We start from the raw sequence: 25,052 nt of genomic DNA on the forward strand, positions 1-25,052 counted from the left end.
GACCTAATCGGCAATCATAATCTCCTAAAGCTAAAACAAACATTGCAGTTAAACACAGCAAAGACCTTGATAAGAGATGCATTGCTGAAATCTGTGTGTTAACCCTTATAGCATGCTGTCGTCAGATTGCATAGGAAAAACCTGCTGACAGATTCCCTTTACAAAATAGTGAATATGACCTATACATTAAAACCCAAAAGATGCAAAGAGTCAGGCTGGTGATTCAGAGTCCACATTCAATGCAATGTGTGCAGGAATAGAGCATTGATCCCCAGTCTCCTGCTTTTGTCAGTGTAAACGGCAAGATATTAAGCGTAGACAGAAGGTGTGATAAAGTCAGCAGTTTACTGCTGCGGTTGCCCTGTATATGTCAGTGCTTCTGCATAATGCATCACTGTGAGGTTTTCTGCTGCTCTGTGGTAAGCAGCATTACACCGGCTCCTGCTGTGGCCTCCTGCGCCGGTGATCACAGCCTCTTTATCTGGTATTGTGTCTAGAGAGACAACCATATAGAATAACTTCTGTAAGTACATACATACCAACACTGGACTTGTTTCATGTCTGACCACTGTGGTCTGATAGCAATTATTTACCAATGTACAAGTCCCTAAGCGACAGCCAATAAAGCGGACCGCCAACAAATTTTGCTTTGCTTCTATAGTGCAGCATTGGTTAATACTAAAGTATAATACGGAGGCTCTGGTGTATTCATGTGTATGAAACATCTTTAAGTCTTTGGAAATATCTTTGCAATTTGTATAATCATGGATATGTTACAGTTTCTTTTCATTGATGTTCCATTTTTCAGTTGTCTGTCATTTTAGCTTTCTCCCAATCTGATATGGTTCCCTCTCTACAGTCTACATATTCTATAATGTCTCTGGCTTTGCAGAGGTGACGGGCTCTCATCACAATGCACTTCCTCTGCTCTGTCATATCTAATGGCTGCAGTGATTGATCAATGACATAAAACTGTTGTCCTTTGACTTAGGGGCCCTCTGCACACTACGACATCGCAGGTGCGATGTCGGTGGGGTCAAATCGAAAGTGACGCACTTCCGGCGTCGCTCTCGATATCGTAGTGTATAAATCGTTTTACCTACGATTACCGAGCGCAAAAGCGTCGGTATTGTATGATCGGTGTAGTGTCGGTTATTTTCGGTGCAGCGACGGTACGATGTAGTTCCTCGTTCCTGCGGCAGCACACATCGCTGTGTATGAAGTCGCAGGAGCGAGGAACATCTCCTTACCTGCGTCCCGTCTGCAATGCGGAAGTAAGGAGGTGGGCGGGATGTTTACGTCCCACTCATCTCCACACCTCCGCTTCTATTGGCCGCCTGCCGTGTGACGCCGCACGACCTGCCCCCTTAGGAAGGAGGCGGGTCGCCGGCCAGAGTGACGTCGCAGGGCAGGTAAGTGCATGTGAAACTAGCGTAGCGATAATATTCGCTACGGCTGCTATCACAAGATATCGCAGCTGCGACGGGGGTGGGGACTATCGCGCTCGGCATCGCAGCATCGGCTTGCGATGTCGTAGTGTGCAAAGGGCCCCTTACACTAAAGAGTCTCAATGTATCTTTCGTGATGTAGCATCACAATGCAGAGTCTCTGTATATCGTATGTGATGTAGCTTCTTTTGTAGAGTCTCAGTATATCGAATTTGATGTAGCTCAACACTGCGGAGTCTCAATGAATCCTATGTGATGCAATTCTAGCCTGTCTGCCCTGCCTCCTGCTGATGACAAGTTACTCCCTGTTAGCTTGCAAGCAGAAGGCGGAGAGGATAGGCTGAATCAGCCTCTCATAGGCAACACTGGAGATTCTACACAAGACTCTTAACAGTATAGACATTCTGTGTCTAACTGCAGCTTATCATTATATAGACTCATCTTCTGCGTCACTCCTCTCCTATAAAGGAGAAATTATATCTTCAGCTACAAAGGAATTAAGCATTTTTCTGAGGTGCGTAATTCTGTCCTCTGCAATTCTGTCATTCCAACAGTCTCTAAAAAGAGATGACATCACGATTACTACTCGCAGACTAAAGCAGCCATACCAATATCTGGTCACATTACTAATGCCTTCCAGATGCAGCAGTCCCCATGATAAAAAGACAGAGGCAGCACAGGTTTAATACTGATGAACAACCACTCACACTCCTACTAGCCATAAGGGTGTATGGTTCCTTAATATTACAAATCCTTTTATATTACTTGATTTGGATTATAGTGTAGGGACTCGCAAGACAACGAGGACCCTTGACGTGAGTTGCCAGCTTTCACATTTTGTACCTCATACATTTGTATTCATCTTTGTAGAATACAGTGGTCCCCTTTAGTAGTGGCTGAGGAATTGGGGTGTCTGTCCCTATGGGGTGCTCTTACATTGACATCCCTTCTGAATTTATGACATGGGCATAACCAATAGGCCGTAAGCCGGCATGGTGCACTACATGTGTCTGTGTGACTAGCACCTTACTAACTGTGTTCATTTATAATACAATATATCACAAAAGTGAGTACACCCCTCACATTTTTGTAAATATTTTTTATATCTTTTCATGGGACAATGCGGTCAGATATGACACTTTGATACAATGTACAGCGCGTATAACAGTGTACGTTTGGTGCCCTCTAAATAACTCAACACACAGCAATTAATGTCTTAACCGCTGACAAGAAAAATAAGTACACCTCTAAGTGAAAGTAGCCAATGTGCTGAATTAGCCATTTCCCCTCCCCGGTATCATGTGACTCATTAGCGTTACAAGGTCTCAGGTGTGAATGGTCACTGGAAGTTCACCATAGCTCCACATGGCAAAGAATTCTCTGAGGATCTGAAAACAATGATTGTAGCTCTACATAAAGATGACCTAGGTGTCACGCTAAGAATGGGAAACTACCACCAAGCAAGCGGCAAAAGTGAAGGAAAGAGGTCCCCTGCATCTAGGGAAGGGGGAAATGGTGACACCTGACCATACCTACTGCTGGTCCCTGGAGTCCCTCTCCACCCTAGATAGGTTTCGCACCTATGCACCAAACCGGATACCTGACCCTAGATATCCCTAGTGCTGGACCCTAAATAGGAAACGGATAGAATGAGCTCTTCATCAACCCCACAAAATGCTAGAGAAGACACAAGGAAGTCACGTAGGAGAAAAGTGCATCAACTACTTATCCACAGATGACTCAGGAAGTAGTTCACCAAGCTTCAGCAACTATACAACAGATAAGTACAAGCCATCTGCTTGCAATCAGAGCTTGAATGAACTGAATAATATCACCAGCATAAGTCCAGGGAAGAAGGGAGTATTTAAGCACCAAGAGAATACTCATAATCATCAGCTGGGTGGAAGATGAGCTCCTGCTGGGTCCTAAAGAGGAAGAGATGAAAACCCAGCAGGAAAGCTACCTATACCAATGAATACTGACAGCAGGAACAATAGTAAGTCGGGGAGCATTTTGCGCAGCCAAACACTGTGACCATCTATTGCCAGAGACCACATGGCTGCCTGTCATCTGTGATACACTCGTGAAACTAGGCTATGAGAAAATTGCCAACATCCATGCGGTCATATCTTCAGTGTTGTCCCATGAAAAGATATAATAAAATAATTACAAAAATGTGAGGGGTGTACTATATGAAACCATCCATCATGGGGGATAGGAATGTGTTTGTTCATCAGTATTTGGCACCTGTGCTGCCTCTGCCGGTTTATCAGAGGGGCTTGCTGCATCTTGTAGTGCATTAGTAATGGGACCAGGTGTCAGTAATAATGACTTTTGTGTGTGTGATGTTTTTTGGGTTTACGTTCTTTCCTGTGGATCATGATTACCACTCACCCGGCCCCTGAGGCCACTGATCTGATGCAGGATGGGACATCATCTTGTCTTGTGCAACCAAGATGGTTGGAAAGGCAGCACTGCAGCGGAGCAGATTCAGGCGTATGCATGGCTTCTTTGTTTCATGACTCATGGTCCATGTAAACACGTCACATTGATCAATTTTTTAAAGGTTTAGGGGTACTTTGCACACTACGACATCGCAAGCCGATGCTGCGATGCCGAACGCGATAGTCCCCGCCCCCATCGCTGCAGCGATATCTTGTGATAGCTGCCGTAGCGAACATTATCGCTACGGCTGCTTCACATACACTCACCTGCCCTGCGACGTCGCTCTGGCCGGCGACCCGCCTCCTTATTAAGGGGGAGGGTCGTGCGGCATCACTGCAACGTCATGCGGCAGCCCGGCCAATAGAAGCGGAGGGGTGGAGATGAGCGGGATGTAAACATCCCGCCCACCTCTTCCTTCCGCATTGCAGCCGGGACGCAGGTAAGGAGATGTTCCTCGCTCCTGCAACTTCACACACAGCGATGTGTGCTGCCGCAGGAGCGAGGAACAACATCGGACCGTTGCGTCAGCGTAATTACGGAATTCGACGACGCTACACCGATTATACGATTACAACGCTTTTGCGCTCGTTAATCGTATCATCTAGGATTTACACACTACGATGTCGCATACGATGCCGGATGTGCGTCACTTTCGACATGACCCCACCAACATCGCACCTGCGATGTCGTAGTGTGCAAGGTACCCCTTAGAGTAACATAAAAAGAATGACACCTCACTCATCCAATGCTAATCTCCTCCTCTTGGGCCGTCTCAGCACATAGGAGGTGCTTGCTCAGTGGTGATCCTTCCCACATACGTAGAAGATGCAAGCTCAGTGGTAACCCCCCCACATAGGAGATGCTTGCTCAGTGGTGATCCCCCCACATAGGAGATGCTTGCTCAGTGGGGATCCCCCCCACATAGGAGATGCTTGCTCAGTGGGGATCCCCCCCACATAGGAGATGCTTGCTCAGTGGTGATCTCCCCACATACGAGATGCTTGCTCAGTGGTGATCTCCCCCCCACATAGGAGATGCTTGCTCAGTAGAGATCCCCCCACATAGGAGATGCTTGCTCAGTGGTAACCCCCCCACATAGGAGATGGTTGCTCAGTGATGATCCCCCCCACATAGGAGATGCTTGCTCAGTGGAGATCCCCCCCACATAGGAGATGCTTGCTCAGTGGTGATCTCCCCACATACGAGATGCTTGCTCAGTGGTGATCTCCCCCCCACATAGGAGATGCTTGCTCAGTAGAGATCCCCCCACATAGGAGATGCTTGCTCAGTGGTAACCCCCCCACATAGGAGATGGTTGCTCAGTGATGATCCCCCCCACATAGGAGATGCTTGCTCAGTGGAGATCCCCCCCACATAGGAGATGCTTGCTCAGTGGTGATCCCCCCACATAGGAGATGCTTGCTCAGTGGTGATCTCCCCTTTAGCCAGTGATAGGATATAGTGATCACATGTCAGGAAGTCCTCACAGATATAGGAGACCAGTGGGGGACTGGGCAGAATCAGACTGGGAACAGAAGGGGTTTGGTAAGGTGAACCTTCTTATATTTTATTTAACTTTCTGAATTTAGAAAAATAGTCACACCAGCTCACCCTTTTCCCTTTTTAAGGTTGTTTTCACTTTGGTATCATTCATAGAATAGTCAATGGGATCTGTTTTAAAAATGGGTTTTAGACGTGCTTCAGGGATCCTGTACCCACGTAAACGGTAACACCAGTGCAAACCTCATTTATTATCTATCATTTATGTCACTTGACTTTTGAGGATAATTTGCTTTTCCTATTTCATCCAGTAGAAATGGAAGTTTGTTATTGCTGGAGAGGTTATTTTCTGTGCAGCTCCTCTCCTGCGTCCTCGCTGTGCTGCAGACAATAGGCCGCTGCGTCACTGCCAGAAATAGCAACTGCTCATGCAGAGATTTCAGCGGCACAAACCTAAGGGAGGGATTCTATTCTGTGTTGTTTACAGCAACGTGTGGGGTTTGGGGTCATCGTAACACATGATGGATTCCCTACAAATTAATTTTACGTTATTATCTTCATCTTGGAAACACCGTCATAAAGGTAAAGCAAATCTGGCATTTCACCCTAAACAAGAGTAAAACCTTGGCGTTAAAGCCCACATTCCCCGCAAGTTAAACTTGCTTTTGGGGCACATAGAAGCCTAATATAGTTAATAATTGTCCCAAAATTCATCCACTGTACCTTGCCATTCACTCTTTTTTAATGGGTGGTTCCTCTTAATTAACATTTTGCCTTCTCTATAGTGTAACGCCTGCCTGGATCCACAGACTCAGACGGGCTGTAATGGACAGGCTAGAGGGAAGCCTCTCACCAAGTAGGACCTCCAGAACCCTGAAACCCTTTAACCCCTATATAGGGATTTGGAATTACACAGGGCCCCGGTGATCACTAGCTGTGGAAGGCTGCAGTCCGATGAGAGTAGTCGTCAGGCAGGGTCAAACTAGGAATTGCAGAACAGGGACAGAATCGGCAGGCAATGATGTAATCAGAAAACAAAGCAGAGGTCAAATCCGAATAGAGCAGCGACGTACATAAACAGCAAGCAGGAGAGGTAGTCAGGAAACAAGCAGAAGTCAGAACACGAGAATCATAAAACAGAACAGGGCGGAAGAGGAACCAGAATATCAGAACTATCTCTGGCAGTGGTCAGCAGACAGGAGGGGGAATAAGAAGGGTGTGGTGTCTTCCCATTGGTTGTAGCTGAATGATGGTAACTTCAGCTGGAAGACACATGCAACCTATAGTTAGCCAGTGGTACTGCAGATCCCAAGGAAACCCAGTCCAGTGGTTGAGCTGAGCCTGCGCCTACCGGTGCCGCTGGCATTGACTTCTCTCCCATCACCAGCACCATCCACGGCAGGAACATGCGTCGCCTGGCGATCGGAGCAGAAGTCGCTGGAGCGGACTCCGGTGGTGATGTAACATATAGGTGCTGGAGCTGCCTTTTCCTCACAGTCCAGCATGCATTGCTATTGTCAGATTCCCTGTACTGAACTGAAAGCCCATCTCTGTTATACCTGTATAAAGTATGACAGACAGGAGAGCAGGAGCAGAGTGATAAGGGCTCACTCCACTTCTTGTAATCCATCTCCGTGTTTCTGCTGCTTGAGACAGATTACACTGGACAACAGGCAGCAAGTCAGACAGAAGGGGGACACATAGGGATCAGCACCGTGAAGTCATTTTTCAGCCTCAAAATATTATTTTTGTTGGACATTTTGTTAGTCATTGTGTTGTCCATCAGAAAAGCCTAAACAGGGAACATTTAATATATAAAATTACTCCAGTTAATCAGAATTGCATTGACTGTTCCTATAAGCTTCAGAGATTACATGTTCTTGTATTTCTTGGGGACACAGTAACCCCCAAATGATCCACTAGTCAGTGGAGTAGACAGATGAGAAGGAGCGCCATAGATCCCCATGATGGTGCCTAGTTTTCTTACTCAGGATAGAAGGACTGATATGTTTTGCCTCCTCCAGGATTTGTCAGTATGTGTTCAAAATCAAATGTAGTGTATCTGCAGCACGGTAACTCAGTGGTTAGCACGGAAGTCTTGTAGCGCTGGGGTCCTGGTTTCAAATCCCACCAAGGACAACATCTGCAAGGAGTTTGTATGTTCTCCCCGTGTTTGTATGGGCTGCTTCTTCACACTCTGAAGATATCTTTATAGGGAATTTAGATTGTGAGCCTCAATGGGGACGGTGTTTCTGGTGTTTTCATCTGTGCAGGGCTGCATTTGAAATATATTTAGATATAATAAAAAGTGATGTAGCTGTCTAATATAATATCCATTAATTTAAAAATAGTGCAAATGTATGAATGTCAAGCCCACACTGTCCTGCCAGCTAGTAGCACACACTATAAGTGTCCATCCTTAAAGGATTATTCACCACCAAAAAAAAAACTCAATCTAAAGGACAGAGAATAACTTTCTCCTACTGGTAGTAACCCCAGCAATCACAAGATCGGAGCTCTGGAGCCTCAAGTGCTCCTCGAGCTCGTTCCATGGGACTCCTGAACTCGGCCATTTCCAGCAGGGCCATAGACAATGAATGGAGCAGAAGTTGCACTTGCACACTTCCGCTCCATTCAAGAAAGGGCTGCAGAGTCCTATTCTTGGGGCTCTAGTTGGAAAGGAGTTACCATAACTATTTTGGGGGAAATAACCTTTAACATTTACCAGAATTGTCTAAACGATACAAGTCAGTATACCAATTCAATCAAATTCAGCACTATCCGGTATAGAAATGAATATGTTAAACATATATGTTTATTTATAAGTTGCCTAAGGGTGACAGACGACACCCATCATACATATATTTTTGGTTAAGCTCTCTTGTCATGTGTGTCAGGTTTAAGATGAGATAATAATGGCACATGTGTGTACTGTCAGTTACTTAGTCTATAATTTGCCTATGGACATACCATTTATGCAGTCTAATCGCACAGGGGCCCAAGAGGTAAGGGGGCCCGCTGCCACCTCCAAATCAGCAAATCACTTCTGTCACAGAGCTAATAAATGGCAAAATGACCACATGTTGTTCTTGCTTAGGGACCCTCTTCTGTTTGGGCCCCTTTACATTATGACATATTTTAAAGGAAGTCTCCGCTTAATCTTTATTTTATCAGATGTGTTGCATACATGGCACTTACTGATGTATACAGATTGTGCTCCTGCACTTGTTAGTACAATTGCCCTCATAGAAAGCACAGTAAGGCTGTTTTCTCACTACGTTTTTTTAACATGCATCATGAATGTTTTTTTGCTGTAAAAGTGGATCCTGTTTTTACAAGGAAAAACGCATGCAAACGCATGTGTTATTTTGCAGGATCCTGCCACTTGAAGTTTATGGGCGGGCATTGGAGTCATGTGATCGGGAGCGAGGGGAACTGAACGTGATAGACTGGGAGCTGGCATCTGACAACTGCAGACACTGGTAACCAAGGTAAACATCGGGTAACTAAGCGAAGTGCTTTGCTTGGATACCCGATATTTACCTTGGTTACGAGCGTCCGTAGCTGCTAGGAGCCGGGCTGTCTGCTCCCTGCACACGTAACCAAGGTAAACATCGGGTAACTAAGCGAAGCGCTTTGCTTGGTTACCTGATATTTACCTTGGTTACGAGCGTCCGCCGCTCTCAGGCGGGGGAGAGAGGGAGGGGGAGAGAGAGACTGATCACGCCAGGCTGGTTTCTGGGCATGCTCAGTAGAGCAAGCAGGATCCTGTCTATCAGCATGCCAGCGTTCACATGCGTTTGCGTGCAGTATAGTCAGGATCCAGCAATTTGCAGTATTTGGACGCAGCTCAAAAACGCTACAAGTAGCGTTTTTGAAAAAAGTTAAAAACTGCAAGTCTCTGGATCCTCACTATAATGCACGCAAACGCATGTGAACGCATGTTGACGTGAGTCCATTGCAAATGCATTGAAATGAAAGCGCATTTGCACTGGATCCGTTTTTGCGTTAAAAAAACGTTCATGACACATGTTAAAAAACGTAGTGTGAAAGCAGCCTTATCATGTTCTGAGTATAGCTGCTGATAAAGGAACTTGTGACCAGAACTGTCCATCAGCCTCCTCCAATTGATAATAATTAATGAAGACCCAGCACTCCAAATCTATGCATTTTCTGGGGACTCTTTAATGTGTAAGCAATCCAAATATATGGTTCATGTGATATTTCAGGCGATCAAACTTTTATTAGACACATGGTTACCATCATTGCAAATAGTATGAGATCAGAAGAACAGCACAATATGGAGAGCCATTGCCAGATACGTCCATCTGCCTCTTTATCATGATATGACGGTAGGATAGTGAGTGATAGGAGGCTCCTATACTGTCTCTCACGCCAGGGGACCGTAGGCTATCCCTAACCTCAGGGTTACCCCTAATGATGGAGGTGTCGGAGTCCCGTGCCTTACTATTCTTCTGACCAGGAATAAACTTCCACCACCAGGGAAGGAAGGGGCAGCAGTGTGATGGCAACACATAGTAAGACAGATTGGGGAAAAACAAAACTCAGACACACTGCAAACTCACAAGAACAAACAGTAAAAAACTGAGGAGAAAATCAAGAGTAGAAAGGCAGCAACAAAAGGACAAGAAGGGTTAACACCACAACCACTCACAGCAACAAAGTATTACAACCACAACACCTCACCAGACCAGTACAGGAAGCTATAGCTGGCATTAAAGGAATTGTCCAGCCAGCATATATAGGAGGGGAGCGAATGTAACTGGCTTCCCCATAGCATGTGATCAAAAGAGACTAATAAGTAGCCCAGCAGAGATTAACTCTCGCTAGTCTGCTTATGAACTACAAGTCTGTGAGTCAATGCCCGAGACTACCTGCACTGGTCCCAGACATCAGAGAAGTCAGCAGGCAGAGTTCCAGAATCAGTCATCTCAACATGACAGTTGGTGATGTTTGTAAAAACTTCCTTGTCACACTCTTCCAGTAGATAAACAGCTTTCTCAAGTGCAGTGATTTCTAATTAGAGGAGGCTGATGGGCAGGATTGTTCACACGCTCCTTCAGCAGTAGTCATTCTGAGAATAGTAGAACTGTATAGTCTGTGCGGACGGCTGTACTATTGAGCTCAGAAGGAGAATCTGTAATACTTATATATTAGTGTCACAAAATCATGTCTCCAACACATTTGGTAAAATAAAAACAACGAGGATTTACTTTTTAATGCAGTTCCCCAATACTATGTGTAAGAGACCTGAAAGACCAACCTAAAGGGGTTGTCCAAGATTAAGATATTAAACACTATTGCTGAACAAGCACTAAATTGTTTGAGTGCACGTTACTTGAATCGAGCAGATCCGATGCTCGGACGGGGAAGGACCATATAACCCTCGACCTTTCCAGCCTGGTAATACCAGCCCCCAGTTGTCTGCTTAACCATGGTTGCTGATCAACAATAGGGGGACCCCACATGGTTTCTTTTACATTTATTATTTATTTATTGGGTTGAACTAGCCTAAACGCTGTTTAGCCATGTTTAACCTAATAAATAATAAAAAAAAATGTAAAGGGTTCCCCCTTGTTTTTGATAACCAGCCAAGATAGAGCAGACAGCTGGGAGCTGACCATGGTTATTTGGCCTTTCCCAGTCTAAAAATAGCACTCGCAGCCGCCCCAGAATTGGCGCATCACATGGATGCACCAATTCTTGAGTGTCTTCTGGCTGCTATTTTTAGGCTGGAAAGGGCCAAATAACTATGGGCCTTCCCAGCTGGTGATAGCTGCCTACAGCTGTCTACTTTGCCTTGGCTGGTTTTAAAATAGGAGAGACCCCACACTGTTTTTTTTTTTTTAAGTTATTTATTTATTAAGGTAAACAAGACTGAAAATACCCTTTAGTGCCACATAAAAGGCACTAAAGAGTGCAAGTGCACAAACCCTGCTCTAATTTAAGCTCTCCCTCTTATATCAACTCTCCCTAAACTGCTTCTAGGGGACAGTGGGCCGCGATGCAGCCAGCCAATCACATTAATGCAGTAGCCAACCTTGCTACAATATTACCATTGGTAGGTAATCCCAACATATTGATTGGCTGTCTAATAGCCAAGAAACATCTGGAGCAGGATGTTCCGGTCTGACACCCGGCGCATCCACCAGTTAGCTGTTCACAGAAGTAACCAGTGATTGGAGCTGGGATGACAAACCTCCATACACTGCACATAGTGGCCATTCTCGGCTTAGGTAGGATCTGAGCTGCAGTACCCAAATTGGTCACTATACAGCTGTGGTGTCCTGGCTCCAATGGCTGCGGAACTGGCAAAGCTGATTGTGAGGGTGCCCGGGGTAGGACCCCCACCAATCTGATATTGATAAGTAAATCACGTTTTGCACAGTGTCAGCTTAATTTGTGCATATATTAAAGATATTTTTCCCTTTCATGATTCTGCATGCCATCAGTATGCTGCTACTAATAATACTACAAATATCTGGTACACATCCTTCCACTGCCTCCTCGCCGCTGCTCCTGCGATTGGCTGCAGCGCTGTTGATGTAATGTAAACAATCACCCCGCTCTTGCAGACTCCTCTGGGTCACACAGCGCAAGTGGTTTATACATATAAGTCTATGGAGCCTCAGCACGATGCTCCATTAGCTGTCAATGTAAATGAGACTTCCGGCTCACACATAGACTGTAGAATGGGCCGGCTGCTGTCATGTGCGGTGACGTCACCGAGAAGAGCATAAAGCGGTGCTGCACAGCGGCAGTAGGTGAGCATATTATCACACTACATTACATGCATAGTAACACAGGTTAGTCGGAGTGCTTCTTGAAGAGGAAAGCCCCTTTATTTGTTGCTTTAATGTATTACCTCATTCCCCATAGGAAATGAAGTAATACACTATATATTCTAGTAGTGGCTGCAGTGTAGGCAATTCTTTGTTTGGATGTATACCTGGTTACTATATCTATGGGGACATATGTGCATAAGCCTGTTCGTACCGGTGGTGGGCAGTGTGGGTGTGCGGCGCCCCTGGGTGCAGTGCTGGGGAGGGTGGGTGAGTCCTGGTGCCAGTGAGCTCTGCTGATGAGCCACATCAGGTGTCCCTGCCGCACTGCACGTCCCATCCTCTGCCCAGCCACCCATGCACGTAGTATGGGCAGCGATCTGCAGTGAGGGCTGCTGCTCTTTTACCAGATGCTAGTAATTTATTAATGTGATTTGCTGGTAACTCGATAGGATGTGCCATAAATAGAGCTGGCACGTAAGCGTGCCATTGTTTATGTGCAGGGAAGGTGTGCGTGGATGAAAATTGGATTGAGACAGCAGATAAATTGTATTGTGACAGCTCCGTGCAGCGCCCACGCCTTTAACCCCTGTGCTCGTGTGTAAAGGTATGGCAAGCTTTTTCATCAATGGCTGGGGGTGTGCTCTGTAGTCAGGACATGCTGATGTCACACACATGAATGGATGGCTGGGAGCCTATGGTGAGCATTGATCTCCCCTCCCCCCTGCAGCAGATACATTGATCTAAGAAAAAATGAGGTCAGTCTGACGGAATCGTCATCCCCGGGTGCCATTAATAATCCATATGCATGAGGATTTGCGGAGCTGCAGAGCCCACGTGTCCCATTTGCGTAGGTTCTGTCTGGTGGTTTCCCCCCTGTTAAAGAGCTTGCAATCCTTGCTACAGGAGAGCCAGCTGCTGCGGGGACATTACAGGATTGCCATCACATCGCGGTGCCACTGTCAGCCAGCCTGATGTTCTGCTTCTGTTTGCAGAATTCCTTCCTGAAGCTCCAAGCCCTAGAAACTGATCTGTGCTCTGCTTTTCTACCATCTCAGGAGGAGGTCGTGGTACAATCTCATGGCTGCAAAGAGGCGACCACTTCTCTGATCCAAACTGTGCCAAACGAGGCGGCAAACCACGCAGGTAACCATGCAGGTAAGGGTTTTATTCTTGATCTACATTTGGTCGTAAGTGTCTCTTTTAATGAAAACCCTCAATTCTTATTATCAAATGTGCTGCCTCCCTCATTGCCTGGCCAGGAGACATCTCTGGAAAGCAGAATGTGTGAAATGCGTCTGTCATTACATCAGCATTCATTAAAAGCCACATTACAATGACCATCCATAGAAGCTACAGAAATCCAGATTGTCTGCAGATCGGACGGAGGTCTGGATATTATTGAGCGTTAGAAAATATTTAGCTCCATTCGAAACAATTTGGTTCTGATCAGAGCACAAAGGAAAACATTGACATCTTTGCAATGGACGGTGCCTGATCAATCGCCGGTTTCTGTTTCCATAAATATTTATCACATTTAGATACTTTGTATCAGTGACATATTTTCGATTCTTTTTTGGCATCCGGAGCTGGTCTAGTAAAGGTGATCAGAAGTGTAATCTGATCTGAGACATAATCTGGGCATCTAGTGATGATCTTGCTGTTTCCAGACTCATGAAAATCTGTTGCGTCGGCCAAAATGTAGCAGCCCTAGTTATGGCCACGATCATAATAATCATTAAAGAGGATTTCCCTCCATAGACACTGATGACAGAGCTTCATTTACGAGACAACCCTTTTTATAAAGCCCCGAAAGAGGCAGCTGTTTTGGTTTGTGGCTTGCATGAATTTTATGGGATTTTTTTTTTACAAGCTTTTTTGTTGCTTTTTGAAAGGTCATTTTTTCCCCCTGTTTTTTTATTCTTATACATCAAACTACGGTATATGGAAAAATATACATTGAGCTTGCTGTAGTTTGATAAAAAACCACTGATACACAAAAAATGCACCAAAAATAAAAGGAAAAAAAAAGATAGTGGGTTTAATAATTCCATATCACTATCTATTACAGCAAATATTAAAGGGAACCTGTCAGGTGTAATATGCACCCAGCACCATGAGCAGTTCTGGGTGTATATTGCTAATACCTGCCTAACTGTCCCTGTATACACTAGCCTAGATAAAGAGATCTTTAGAAAAAGTATTTCTAAAGATCTTCTATCGTATGCTAATGAGCGAGGGGACTAGTCCCCTGGGCGTTAGTTCCCCTTGCCAGTCGGCTCCATTAGCATGTTAGTGTACCCCTATAGGCGTGCTACCATTCTAATGAATGTGCTTTGTCACAGGATGATCTCACTCACCTCTCCGCTGCCATCGCTGCCCGACACTAGATTTCGGCTCAATGTGCATAACCCTGGAGTTAGGGTCATGCGCACTATGAAGCCGGGTGTACATGTCCTAGCTTCAAACTGAAGTAGTGCGCATGACCCAAACTCCGGGGTCATGCGCATTGAGCCCAAATCCAGCGGAGAGGTGTGAGATCATCCTCTGACGCTGCACATTAATTCTCATGTTAGCTCGCCCACAGGGACGTACTAACATGCTAATGGAGCCGACTAGCCAGGGGAACGAACGCCCAGAGGACTAGTCCCCTCGCTCATTAGCATATAAGATCTTTAGAAATACTCTCTATAGATCTCTTTATCTATGCTAGTGTATACAGGGGCGGTTAGGCAGGGATTAGCAATATACACCCAGAACTGCTCATGGTTCTGGGTGCATATTGCACCTGACAAGTTCCCTTTAAGCAGCAACAATTTTTGCCCCCAAAACAGCTGGAAAAAAAGATGCATTTTTCAAAAATTCTTTTTTTGTGACGTTCTTGTGTTGTTTGTTAAAATATGAAATTGGTTTCAACCATTTCTTCCAGGCTTCCTTTAGGTGGCATTTTGTTTATGGTCACATACTTTTGACATACAATTTTTCAGACATTTTAATTTACTATACAAAAAATTCCTGAAAAGAATACCTGACATATCTTAATCATGCTGCATTTTGCAAAAAAAAAAAAAAAGAAAATCATAAAAAAAACCCTAAAAAATTAAGATAATCTGTCAGCAGGTTTTTTCTATGGAATCTGAGCACAGCATGATGTAGGGGCAGACAGCCTGATTCAAACCCTGTGTCACTTACTGGAGTGCTTTGTGCAGTTTTGATAGAATCTGTGTTTTCTCTGCTGTAGATTTAGCTGTGCTCAGAATAGTGAGCATTGTATAACACCGCCCACACCCCCTGAGTGGCAGCTTCATGTGTACACTGGTGGGGGTGGGGTTACACCGATTAGCTGGACTACCTAGGACATGACACCGTCCTGCTGATAAAACACTGATTGTATTGAAACTACAGCCAGCTGCTGAGCAAGTGACACATCCCTGGAATCAGGCTCTCTGCACCACACATTATGCTGCTCTCAGATAAAATAGCAAAAATCTGCTGACACATTCCCTTAAAATTCATAAAACACTGCAAAATCTCAGCTTTATTTCCCACCTCAAAAATGTGAAAATAGCTGCTAAAACTGTCCTATAAACACTGTGTGAAGCCACATATAAAAGGTAATTAAAATAAACTCATTAGGCTGTGTTCACACGCAGCTGAAAACAGCTTGTCTGAACTGCTTTATGCAGAATCATTTATTTTTGTAGGGAAACGGCTGATTTGTCTGATCGGTCGTGCGATTTTCTGGGTTTCCTTGCAATTTTAAAGGTGTTGTACAGTGAAAATAAGTTATTACCGATCCTCAGACTAGGTGTCAACTTAAAGATCGGTGGTAGTTTGGGCGCAGAGTCCTGCACCAATCGGCAGAACAGGACACTTTTATCTCCATTGGCATGAAGCGGCACTGTGCATAGCGGAGCACTGTGCATAGCGGAGCACTGTTCCAGTCTTGTTCTGCTGAGAGCTGCGCTCATCTTTTTCCAGCAGCTTCATACAGTGTCAATGGGACATCGGCCGGGTGTGTACACTGCCATTTACAGTAATTCTAACTGTGCCCCATTCTACCAATCGATGTCCCAACATCAGACCCCCACCGATCTATACATTATCACCTATCCTATATATTCGTGGTAATTTATCTTCACTGGACAACCTCTAAGTAATTATTGAATTGGAGGATTGCAGCATTTCAAGTGCACTGGGGATTTTAGCCGCCAACATGTCTGTTGTGTGTATGTAGTCTTATATTAAAAATAACTGTACAATCATACCACAAAGGGGGCTAGTTATTTTGAGGGGGCTTTTCAAAGCGACTATTTCTTATGGCTATATCATTATTACTTGCGTTTCAGTGTGCCATGATGTTTGTGGATAAAAAATGCCTTTCCCCACCCATTCTTACTCTTTTTACGCCCCTCCCCACCCATTCTTGCTCTTTTTACGCCCCTTCCTATCCATTCTTCCCTTTTTACGCCTCACCCCACCCATTTATACTCTTTTTATGCCTTTCCCCACCCATTCTTACTCTTTTTACACCCCTCTCCACCCATTCTTGCTCTTTTTACGCCCCTTCCTATCCATTCTTCCCTTTTTACGCCTCACCCCACCCATTTATACTCTTTTTATGCCTTTCCCCACCCATTCTTACTCTTTTTACACCCCTCTCCACCCATTCTTGCTCTTTTTACGCCCCTTCCTATCCATTCTTCCCTTTTTACGCCTCACCCCACCCATTTATACTCTTTTTATGCCTTTCCCCACCCATTCTTACTCTTTTTACACCCCTCTCCACCCATTCTTGCTCTTTTTACGCCCCTCCCCACCCATTCTTACTCTTTTTACGCCCCTCTCCACTCATTATTGCTCTTTTTACGCCCCTTCCTATCCATTCTTCCCTTTTTACGCCTTTCCCCACCCATTCTTACTCTTTTTACACCCCTCCCCACCCATTCTTACTCTTTTTATGCACCTCCCCACTCATTCTGTTGGTAAAGGGTATGAATGACAGGCAGCCGGTTCAGCAACAGAACTCTTCTTCTGCAAAGCCTTGCTGTTGTGTTGGATGCAGTATTCCAGCCTTTTGGTAATTGGGGTCGTATTAGATGAATGGGAGATTTCCCGTTTATCACGCTTTTAAGTATTACCGTATGTGATACAGCGCACACTGTTCATCTGTAATTACTGGCTTTTATGTATTCTATTTGTGTAAAGCACAAGCGCGGGTAACGTATTGTGCTGAACTCCAAAGTATGGTCAGTCCGAGGAGCAGGATCTGCTTTACTTGTGTGCTACCAGCTAATGGCTTTTTATACTCACAATTTGATTTTATTACTTAGACTTATTTTAGGCTCTCGGATTACTGTTTGGTGTAAATAAAAACAATTTATGGAAGAGAAATAAGAAAGTACATTGATGTAAAGGAGTTATCCAATTTGATATAGGGGGTCTCCGCCAGATTTATTGATCTTGGGAGTTTATCGGTGATGGAACTTGGTAGTCCTCACGTATTAACAGAATTATAACATGTTGTCACTGAAAGTATCCAATGTTATCCAAAACTTGGCAAATTTGCAATATACCGTAATGAATGGAAATACCTTATAGAAGTTGCCCACTACTTTCTATCTCTTGCACAGCATTTAGATCAATAAATCAAGTGTCTTTTCAAATTCTTTAGTTTTTCAGTTTTGGGTCTGAGGCGCAGTTTGAAGATTCCTGAAGGATGGGAGGGAGGGGTTCGGGTGGAGTTTTGAGTGACTGTGATAGGTGCTGGCTTACAAGCCACTGCAATGCATGATGGAATTTGTAGTAATAGAACACACTAGGTCAGGAAAGAGGTTGTTGATTAATCCCATCAGAGCTCTATACAGCAATGTGAAATTGCTGCTAGACCATGATACAAGGTAATATTGCTAAATTAACATAATGGATGTTTTGAGAGGCACAAAATAGCAAGATTTGTGAAACAAAATTAGTTATGGTACTGGACAACCTCTTTAATTATTTAATGTCACGTTTACACCTCAGCAGGCAAGTTGTTTTTTAAATCCTGCCCATACGATGGGGACACCAATAAATACCCCCACTCAAACAATACCTCATATAGCACTGACCATCTGCAGTAACCAACAGTTTATTCACAATCCATAAAAACATATACTGTAAATGCAAAGGGAGCCTAATGGCATAACAATAGAGATAAAAAAACATAAGGGGGGGCTACCTGGTCCAAAAAATTAAAAAGATTAAAAAGAGGTACAGTATAAAATAAGAGACAACAATCAATAGGAAGATACAGTCTTCAAATGACCCGTTGCCAAACAGCAAAAAAAATTACAACAGTGATGTTACCATAAAACCCCAAAAGCCAGGCAGCGCCCAGATACTAAAGTTATACTTTGGGGTAATAAATTATGAGGGCACAGCATCCGGATAATGCACACAATGATATAGCATTACCGGGATATTAAACACAGTTAAGTCATCGTACAGGAAAAATAAAACCAATGATGTCACAGCATCGCGAACAAAAGCAAAAGTGGTGTCACATACAAAGATTGTCACATTATAGGTTAAAATTACCATTATCTGGGTAAAAAAAAACCCACATTGATGTCACAATATAGACAGTGCTGTGACAGCCCTGATAATGTAATTGTGATGTTACATTATCTGGTTTATGAGTGATAACACAGTACAGGGATAATATATATACTGTACACAGGGATGTCACAGTACAGGGATAATACACACAATGATGTCACAGTACAGGGATAATATATATACTGTACACAGGGATGTCACAGTACAGGGATAATACATACAATGATGTCACATTACAGGGATAATACACACAATGATGTCACAGTACAGGGATAATATATATACTGTACACAGTGATGTCACAGTACAGGGATAATACATACAATGATATCCCATTACAGGGATAATACACACAATGATGTCACAGTACAGGTATAATACACACAGTGATGTCACAGTACAGGGATAATACACACAGTGATGTCACAGTACAGGGATAATACACACAGTGATGTCACAGTACAGGGATAATACACACAGTGATGTCACAGTACAGGGATAATACACACAGTAATGTCACAGTACAGGGATAATACACACAGTGATGTCACAGTACAGGGATAATACACACAGTGATGTCACAGTACAGGGATAATACACACAGTAATGTCACAGTACAGGGATAATACACACAGTGATGTCACAGTACAGGGATAATACACACAGTGATGTCACAGTACAGGGATAATACACACAGTGATGTCACAGTACAGGGGTAATACACACAGTGATGTCACAGTACAGGGATAATACACACAGTGATGTCACAGTACAGGGATAATACACACAGTGATGTCACAGTACAGGGATAATACACACAGTGATGTCACAGTACAGGGATAATACACACAGTAATGTCACAGTACAGGGATAATACACACAGTGATGTCACAGTACAGGGATAATACACACAGTAATGTCACAGTACAGGGATAATACACACAGTGATGTCACAGTACAGGGATAATACACACAGTGATGTCACAGTACAGGGATAATACACACAGTGATGTCACAGTACAGGGGTAATACACACAGTGATGTCACAGTACAGGGGTAATACACACAGTGATGTCACAGTACAGGGATAATACACACAGTGATGTCACAGTACAGGGATAATACAAACAGTGATGTCACAGTACAGGGATAATACACACAGTGATGTCACAGTACAGGGATAATAGACACAGCGATGTCACAGTACAGGGATAATACAGCGATGTCACAGTACAGGGATAATACACACAGTGATGTCACAGTACAGGGATAATACACACAGTGATGTCACAGTACAGGGATAATACACACAGTGATGTCACAGTACAGGGATAATACACACAGTGATGTCACAGTACAGGGATAATACACACAGTGATGTCACAGTACAGGGATAATACACACAGTGATGTCACAGTACAGGGATAATACACACAGCGATGTCACAGTACAGGGATAATACACACAGCGATGTCACAGTACAGGGATAATACACACAGTGATGTCACAGTACAGGGATAATACACACAGTGATGTCACAGTACAGGGATAATACACACAGTGATGTCACAGTACAGGGATAATACACACAGTGATGTCACAGTACAGGGATAATACACACAGAGATGTCACAGTACAGGGATAATACACACAGTGATGTCACAGTACAGGGATAATACACACAGCGATGTCACAGTACAGGGATAATACACACAGTGATGTCACAGTACAGGGATAATACACACAGTGATGTCACAGTACAGGGATAATACACACATTGATGTTACAGTACAGGGATAATACACACAGTGATGTCACAGTACAGGGATAATACACACAGTGATCACAGTACAGGGATAATACACACAGCGATGTCACAGTACAGGGATAATACACACAGCGATGTCACAGTACAGGGATAATACACACAGCGATGTCACAGTACAGGGATAATACACACAGTGATGTCACAGTACAGGGATAATACACACATTGATGTTACAGTACAAGGATAATACACACAGTGATGTCACAGTACAGGAATGATACACACAGTGAGGTCACAGTACAGGGATAATACACACAGCGATGTCACAGTACAGGAATGATACACACAGTGAGGTCACAGTACAGGGAATATATATATATATATAATCCCTGTACTGTCACATCACTGTGTGTATCATTCCTGTACTGTGACATCACCATGTATTATCCCAGTACTGTGACATCATTGTGTGTATTATTCCTGTACTGTGACATCATATATATATACATCCATACATACATAAATACACACACACACACACACACACACACACACACACACACGGATGATGTCACAGTACAGAGATAATGCACAGTAATGTCAGAGTACAGGGATAATACACACAGTGATGTCACAGTTCCAGAAATAATTAACACAGTGATGTCACGGTAATGTTATAATACACACAGTGATGTCACAATACTGGGATAATAAACACAATGATATCACATTAATGTGTCGTGTCAGTGAGGTGTGAGTGAATATTGTATCAGTTGTACTGAACCGCTGTGGAGAGACCGCACAGGGATAATAAAAACATCATCGTAATAGGAGAAATAACGCACTCTGTGATGTCACACTCAAAAAAATGTAGAAAAGAAATTATAATGATGCTAATAAAGTTGAAGGATTAGGCATAACATAATGTGACATCACAGGGATAATAAATGGTAAAGTCACAATACAGACAAACATTAAAGTGTTTCAAAATGAGCTTTGCGGCCCCCTGATGGCACCAAATCTCTACACCTCTCATAGATGTGGCTGGGCCTTCACAAATCTAATGCCGATTGTACCTGCTTGATGATGCCCTGATGGAGAAGGAGATAAAAAAAAAAAGAGTCTAACAGGCTGAGGAGGCCCCATAACCAGCCACTTAACCTCAGACATAGGCACATTAGGGTATCATAGGACAGGCTGCATATTTCTTCATTCATAGTCTATTCTTGCCATTTGTGCACCAGTTATGTACAATCATTTCACTACAGCATATTAGCTACTCCTGCATTATATTTGAGTATGATTCCAATAACAGTAGGAACGTAGGTGCCACAAAAAAGATATATATTGAGAGGGACATGATCCACTATGCTGCCTTTATTCGTGCAGAATCGCATAACGTAATATTTGTAGTATGCTTCTGTCTTGATTACAAGAACAATATTTGTATTACTAATGTGGTTTATAGGGTACTGGCACTTTTTACGGGGGGGTTGCGGCTACTAGTTTGGGTACGGTGGCTGCTATTGAAAGACTTTTTGGCCGTTACGAGCTAGCACCTAGGACACTGTATGGCTTTTGAAAAGGATAAAAATCCCTGGTGGTGGTCATTCTTTCAGCTTAGATTGACTGGTGAGAAGTTAGAAGAAAAAATTTCAGAAACCCTGATGAATTGTAAACTTTTGTAGCAAGACAGAAGAGCTAGAATGTATCTCGGAATATTACATGCCGGAACCAAACTTATAGGCGCAGTGGTTGCAAAGCTCTTGACATTTGTTCAGCCCCGTGCATTATGATAATGCTGCCATCATTTTACTGTATTTTTCAGACCCTAAGACGTACTTTTTTTTCTCCCAAATGTTGGGGGAAAGTGGGGGGTGCGTCTTATGGTCTGAATGTGGCTGCGGGGAATGAGGGTGCTTCGGTGGAGCGGGTCATCGGGGGCACGAGCAGGCTGTAGCAGCCTGCCGTGACCACGTGGGCCCGCTCATTTCATATGCATGCATCCTCCCGCCCATCATCCCTCAGCGCTAAAGCCGGCTCTGACAAGTGGGCGGGATGAGGGGCGGGGGGTGCGCGCATAATTAACAGCCGGCCCGCATGATCACCCCGGGCAACTACAGCCTGGACTGATCATGTGCGGCTGTATTCACTGCTCCCCGTGCATCATTATCAGCACGGGGTGCAGTGAATCAGTACACTCACTCGTCACCGTGTGTAGAGCCGTCCCCCTGCAGCATCGCGATGTCTTCCTGTCTGTGCCGGTCAGCTGATCTGTGTAGAGAGCGGTGAGCACATCGATGATGTCATCGCTGTGCGCGCCGCTAGTGTCCACACAGATCAGCTGACCGGCACAGACAGGAAGACATCGCGATGCTGCAGACAACGGTGACGGCTCCACTCAGTGGCGCTTAAGCTGAGACAGAGAGGAAGCTGATCGGTGCTGCAGGGAGTGAGGAAAGGTGAGTATAAACGTTTATTTTTTTTTCTGTGCCATAGGATACAGGCCATATACCAGGATGGGGGTATATTATGAGCAGGATGGGGGTATATTATGAGCAGGATGGGGGTATATGATGAGCAGGATGGGGGTATATTATGAGCAGGATGGGGGTATATTATGAGCAGGATGGGGGTATATTATGAGCAGGATGGGGTATATGAGCAGGATGGGGGTATATTATGAGCAGGATGGGGTATATGAGCAGGATGGGGGTATATTATGAGCAGGATGGGGTATATGAGCAGGATGGGGGTATATGAGCAGGATGGGGGTATATGAGCAGGATGGGGTATATGAGCAGGATGGGGGGTATATAGCAGGATGGGGGTATATGAGCACAATGGATGGGGGTACATGAGCAGGATGGATGGGGGTATATGAGCAGGATGGATGGAGGTATATGAGCAGGATGGATGGGGGTATATGAGCAGGATCATATACAAGGCAGGAGGATCGTTACCAGAATGGGGTACCTTAGTAGAGAATTTGGGCACATTACCCCCATAACAGTGTGAGCAGCAGATCCTCGCCCTATAACAGTGTGCCATGACCACATTTTTTAGTTAAAATTTTATTTTCCTATTTTCCTCCTCTAAAACCAGGGTGCGTCTTATGGTCCGGTGCGTCTTATAGTCCGAAAAATACGGTACTTCATTTTTTTCCGGGCGCACAGTGACTGGAATTTCTCTCTTGTATTTTGATTCTATAGCGTATAAGGTTTTTCTTTTCTTTTTTTTAGTACTTGTTTTTTTTGTGTATGTCAGAGCTCTTTGTTAAATGAAAGTACGGTAGTTCGCACACCACAGGAAATTGCTTCTTTCACTTTGCCCATTTCTTAAGAAGTGCTTTCTATTTAATTTGCTTCTACTTTTCTCTCCATGATTTTATGAGAAATTGTAAGATTGACGGCAGTGGGTACAGAGACAAATTAATGCAACTGTACAATAAATGCAGGCTAAGATGATTGATTAAATATGAGTAAAGCCAGCTATGCACATTACATGACTGTTGGCCAAACGATGTTGATTGTTCCTCTGACTGTCATCTCAGCCAACTCCCCCATAAACAGGGGCGCTTGTTCAGCCAACTGTCATCTCAACCAAGTCTCCTATAAACAGGGGCGCTCATTTGGCTGACTGCCATCTCAGAAAACTCACCCATAAACAGGGTCGATTATTCAGCCGACTATCATCTCCGCCAACTTTCCCATAAACACGGGCGCTGGTTCGGCCAAGCGCTCTTATGTTCTCTATGAGAAAGCCACCAACTGACATGTCAGCCGGCAGCCAGGGAGAACAATACAATCGGCAGCCGAATATCAGACACGCGCGATTGACATCTCTCCGACTATCATTTCCCCGGCGTCCCCATACACATTAGACCATCTACTGAACCCATCGATATCGTTAGGTTCAGGCAACATTAGTTTGTGCATAGGCAAAGTGCACACATTCAGGATTTGACAAAGATTTAGGCATGGATTTTGCACCTAGACCCAGATCAGATCTGCTAAAATTTCACATGCAATGCAAATTATTGGGATATTTCTTATCTAATTCAAATGCAGAGGGGAAAAAAAATCTATGTCGAATAATGAACATGATATAGATTTAAAAAAAAACTGCAGCATGTGCATTTATTTGTGCCGGTTAGGAAAGCCACAGATTAACCCACTCAAAGCTAATCCCTGTGTGGATATGCTGGCAGAATTCTGAGTGTAAGCTCTAGGGCTCACTCACACAGCCGTGGATTCTCTGATTTACTCGTTTATTTATCTGGTAAGCCCCTATCAGCGCTTCTGTTTTCTAGCTTTATTAGTGGATTCTCTCATCTGAGAGAATTGGGCTGATAATGTTAATGACGCTCAACTCAAACTCTGGTCAGAGTTTAGGCTGAGTGTCGGTTTACAGTGATCCGATTCTCTCACATGTGAGAATCAGAGCACAGATGAGGAGAAGGTGGAGAACTTTCTCCATCTTCTCCAT

At 44.1% G+C, this 25,052-nt stretch overlaps 1 protein-coding gene across 4 annotated transcripts in view; it reads left to right on the plus strand.

Annotated features, from left to right (window-relative positions):
- Positions 1 to 25,052, plus strand: part of FAM13C (family with sequence similarity 13 member C) — a 218,460-nt gene that overhangs the window by 157,981 nt on the left and 35,427 nt on the right. For all 4 annotated transcript variants that reach the window (XM_075348703.1, XM_075348701.1, XM_075348704.1 and 1 more), the window contains exon 6: positions 13,255 to 13,354. In XM_075348703.1, coding sequence (XP_075204818.1) covers positions 13,255 to 13,354 — 100 coding nt within the window. The remainder of the gene's footprint in view (positions 1 to 13,254; positions 13,355 to 25,052) is intronic.

Source organism: Anomaloglossus baeobatrachus, chromosome 5, assembly GCF_048569485.1.
Source record: "Anomaloglossus baeobatrachus isolate aAnoBae1 chromosome 5, aAnoBae1.hap1, whole genome shotgun sequence".
In the NCBI taxonomy this organism is placed as follows: domain Eukaryota; kingdom Metazoa; phylum Chordata; class Amphibia; order Anura; family Aromobatidae; genus Anomaloglossus; species Anomaloglossus baeobatrachus.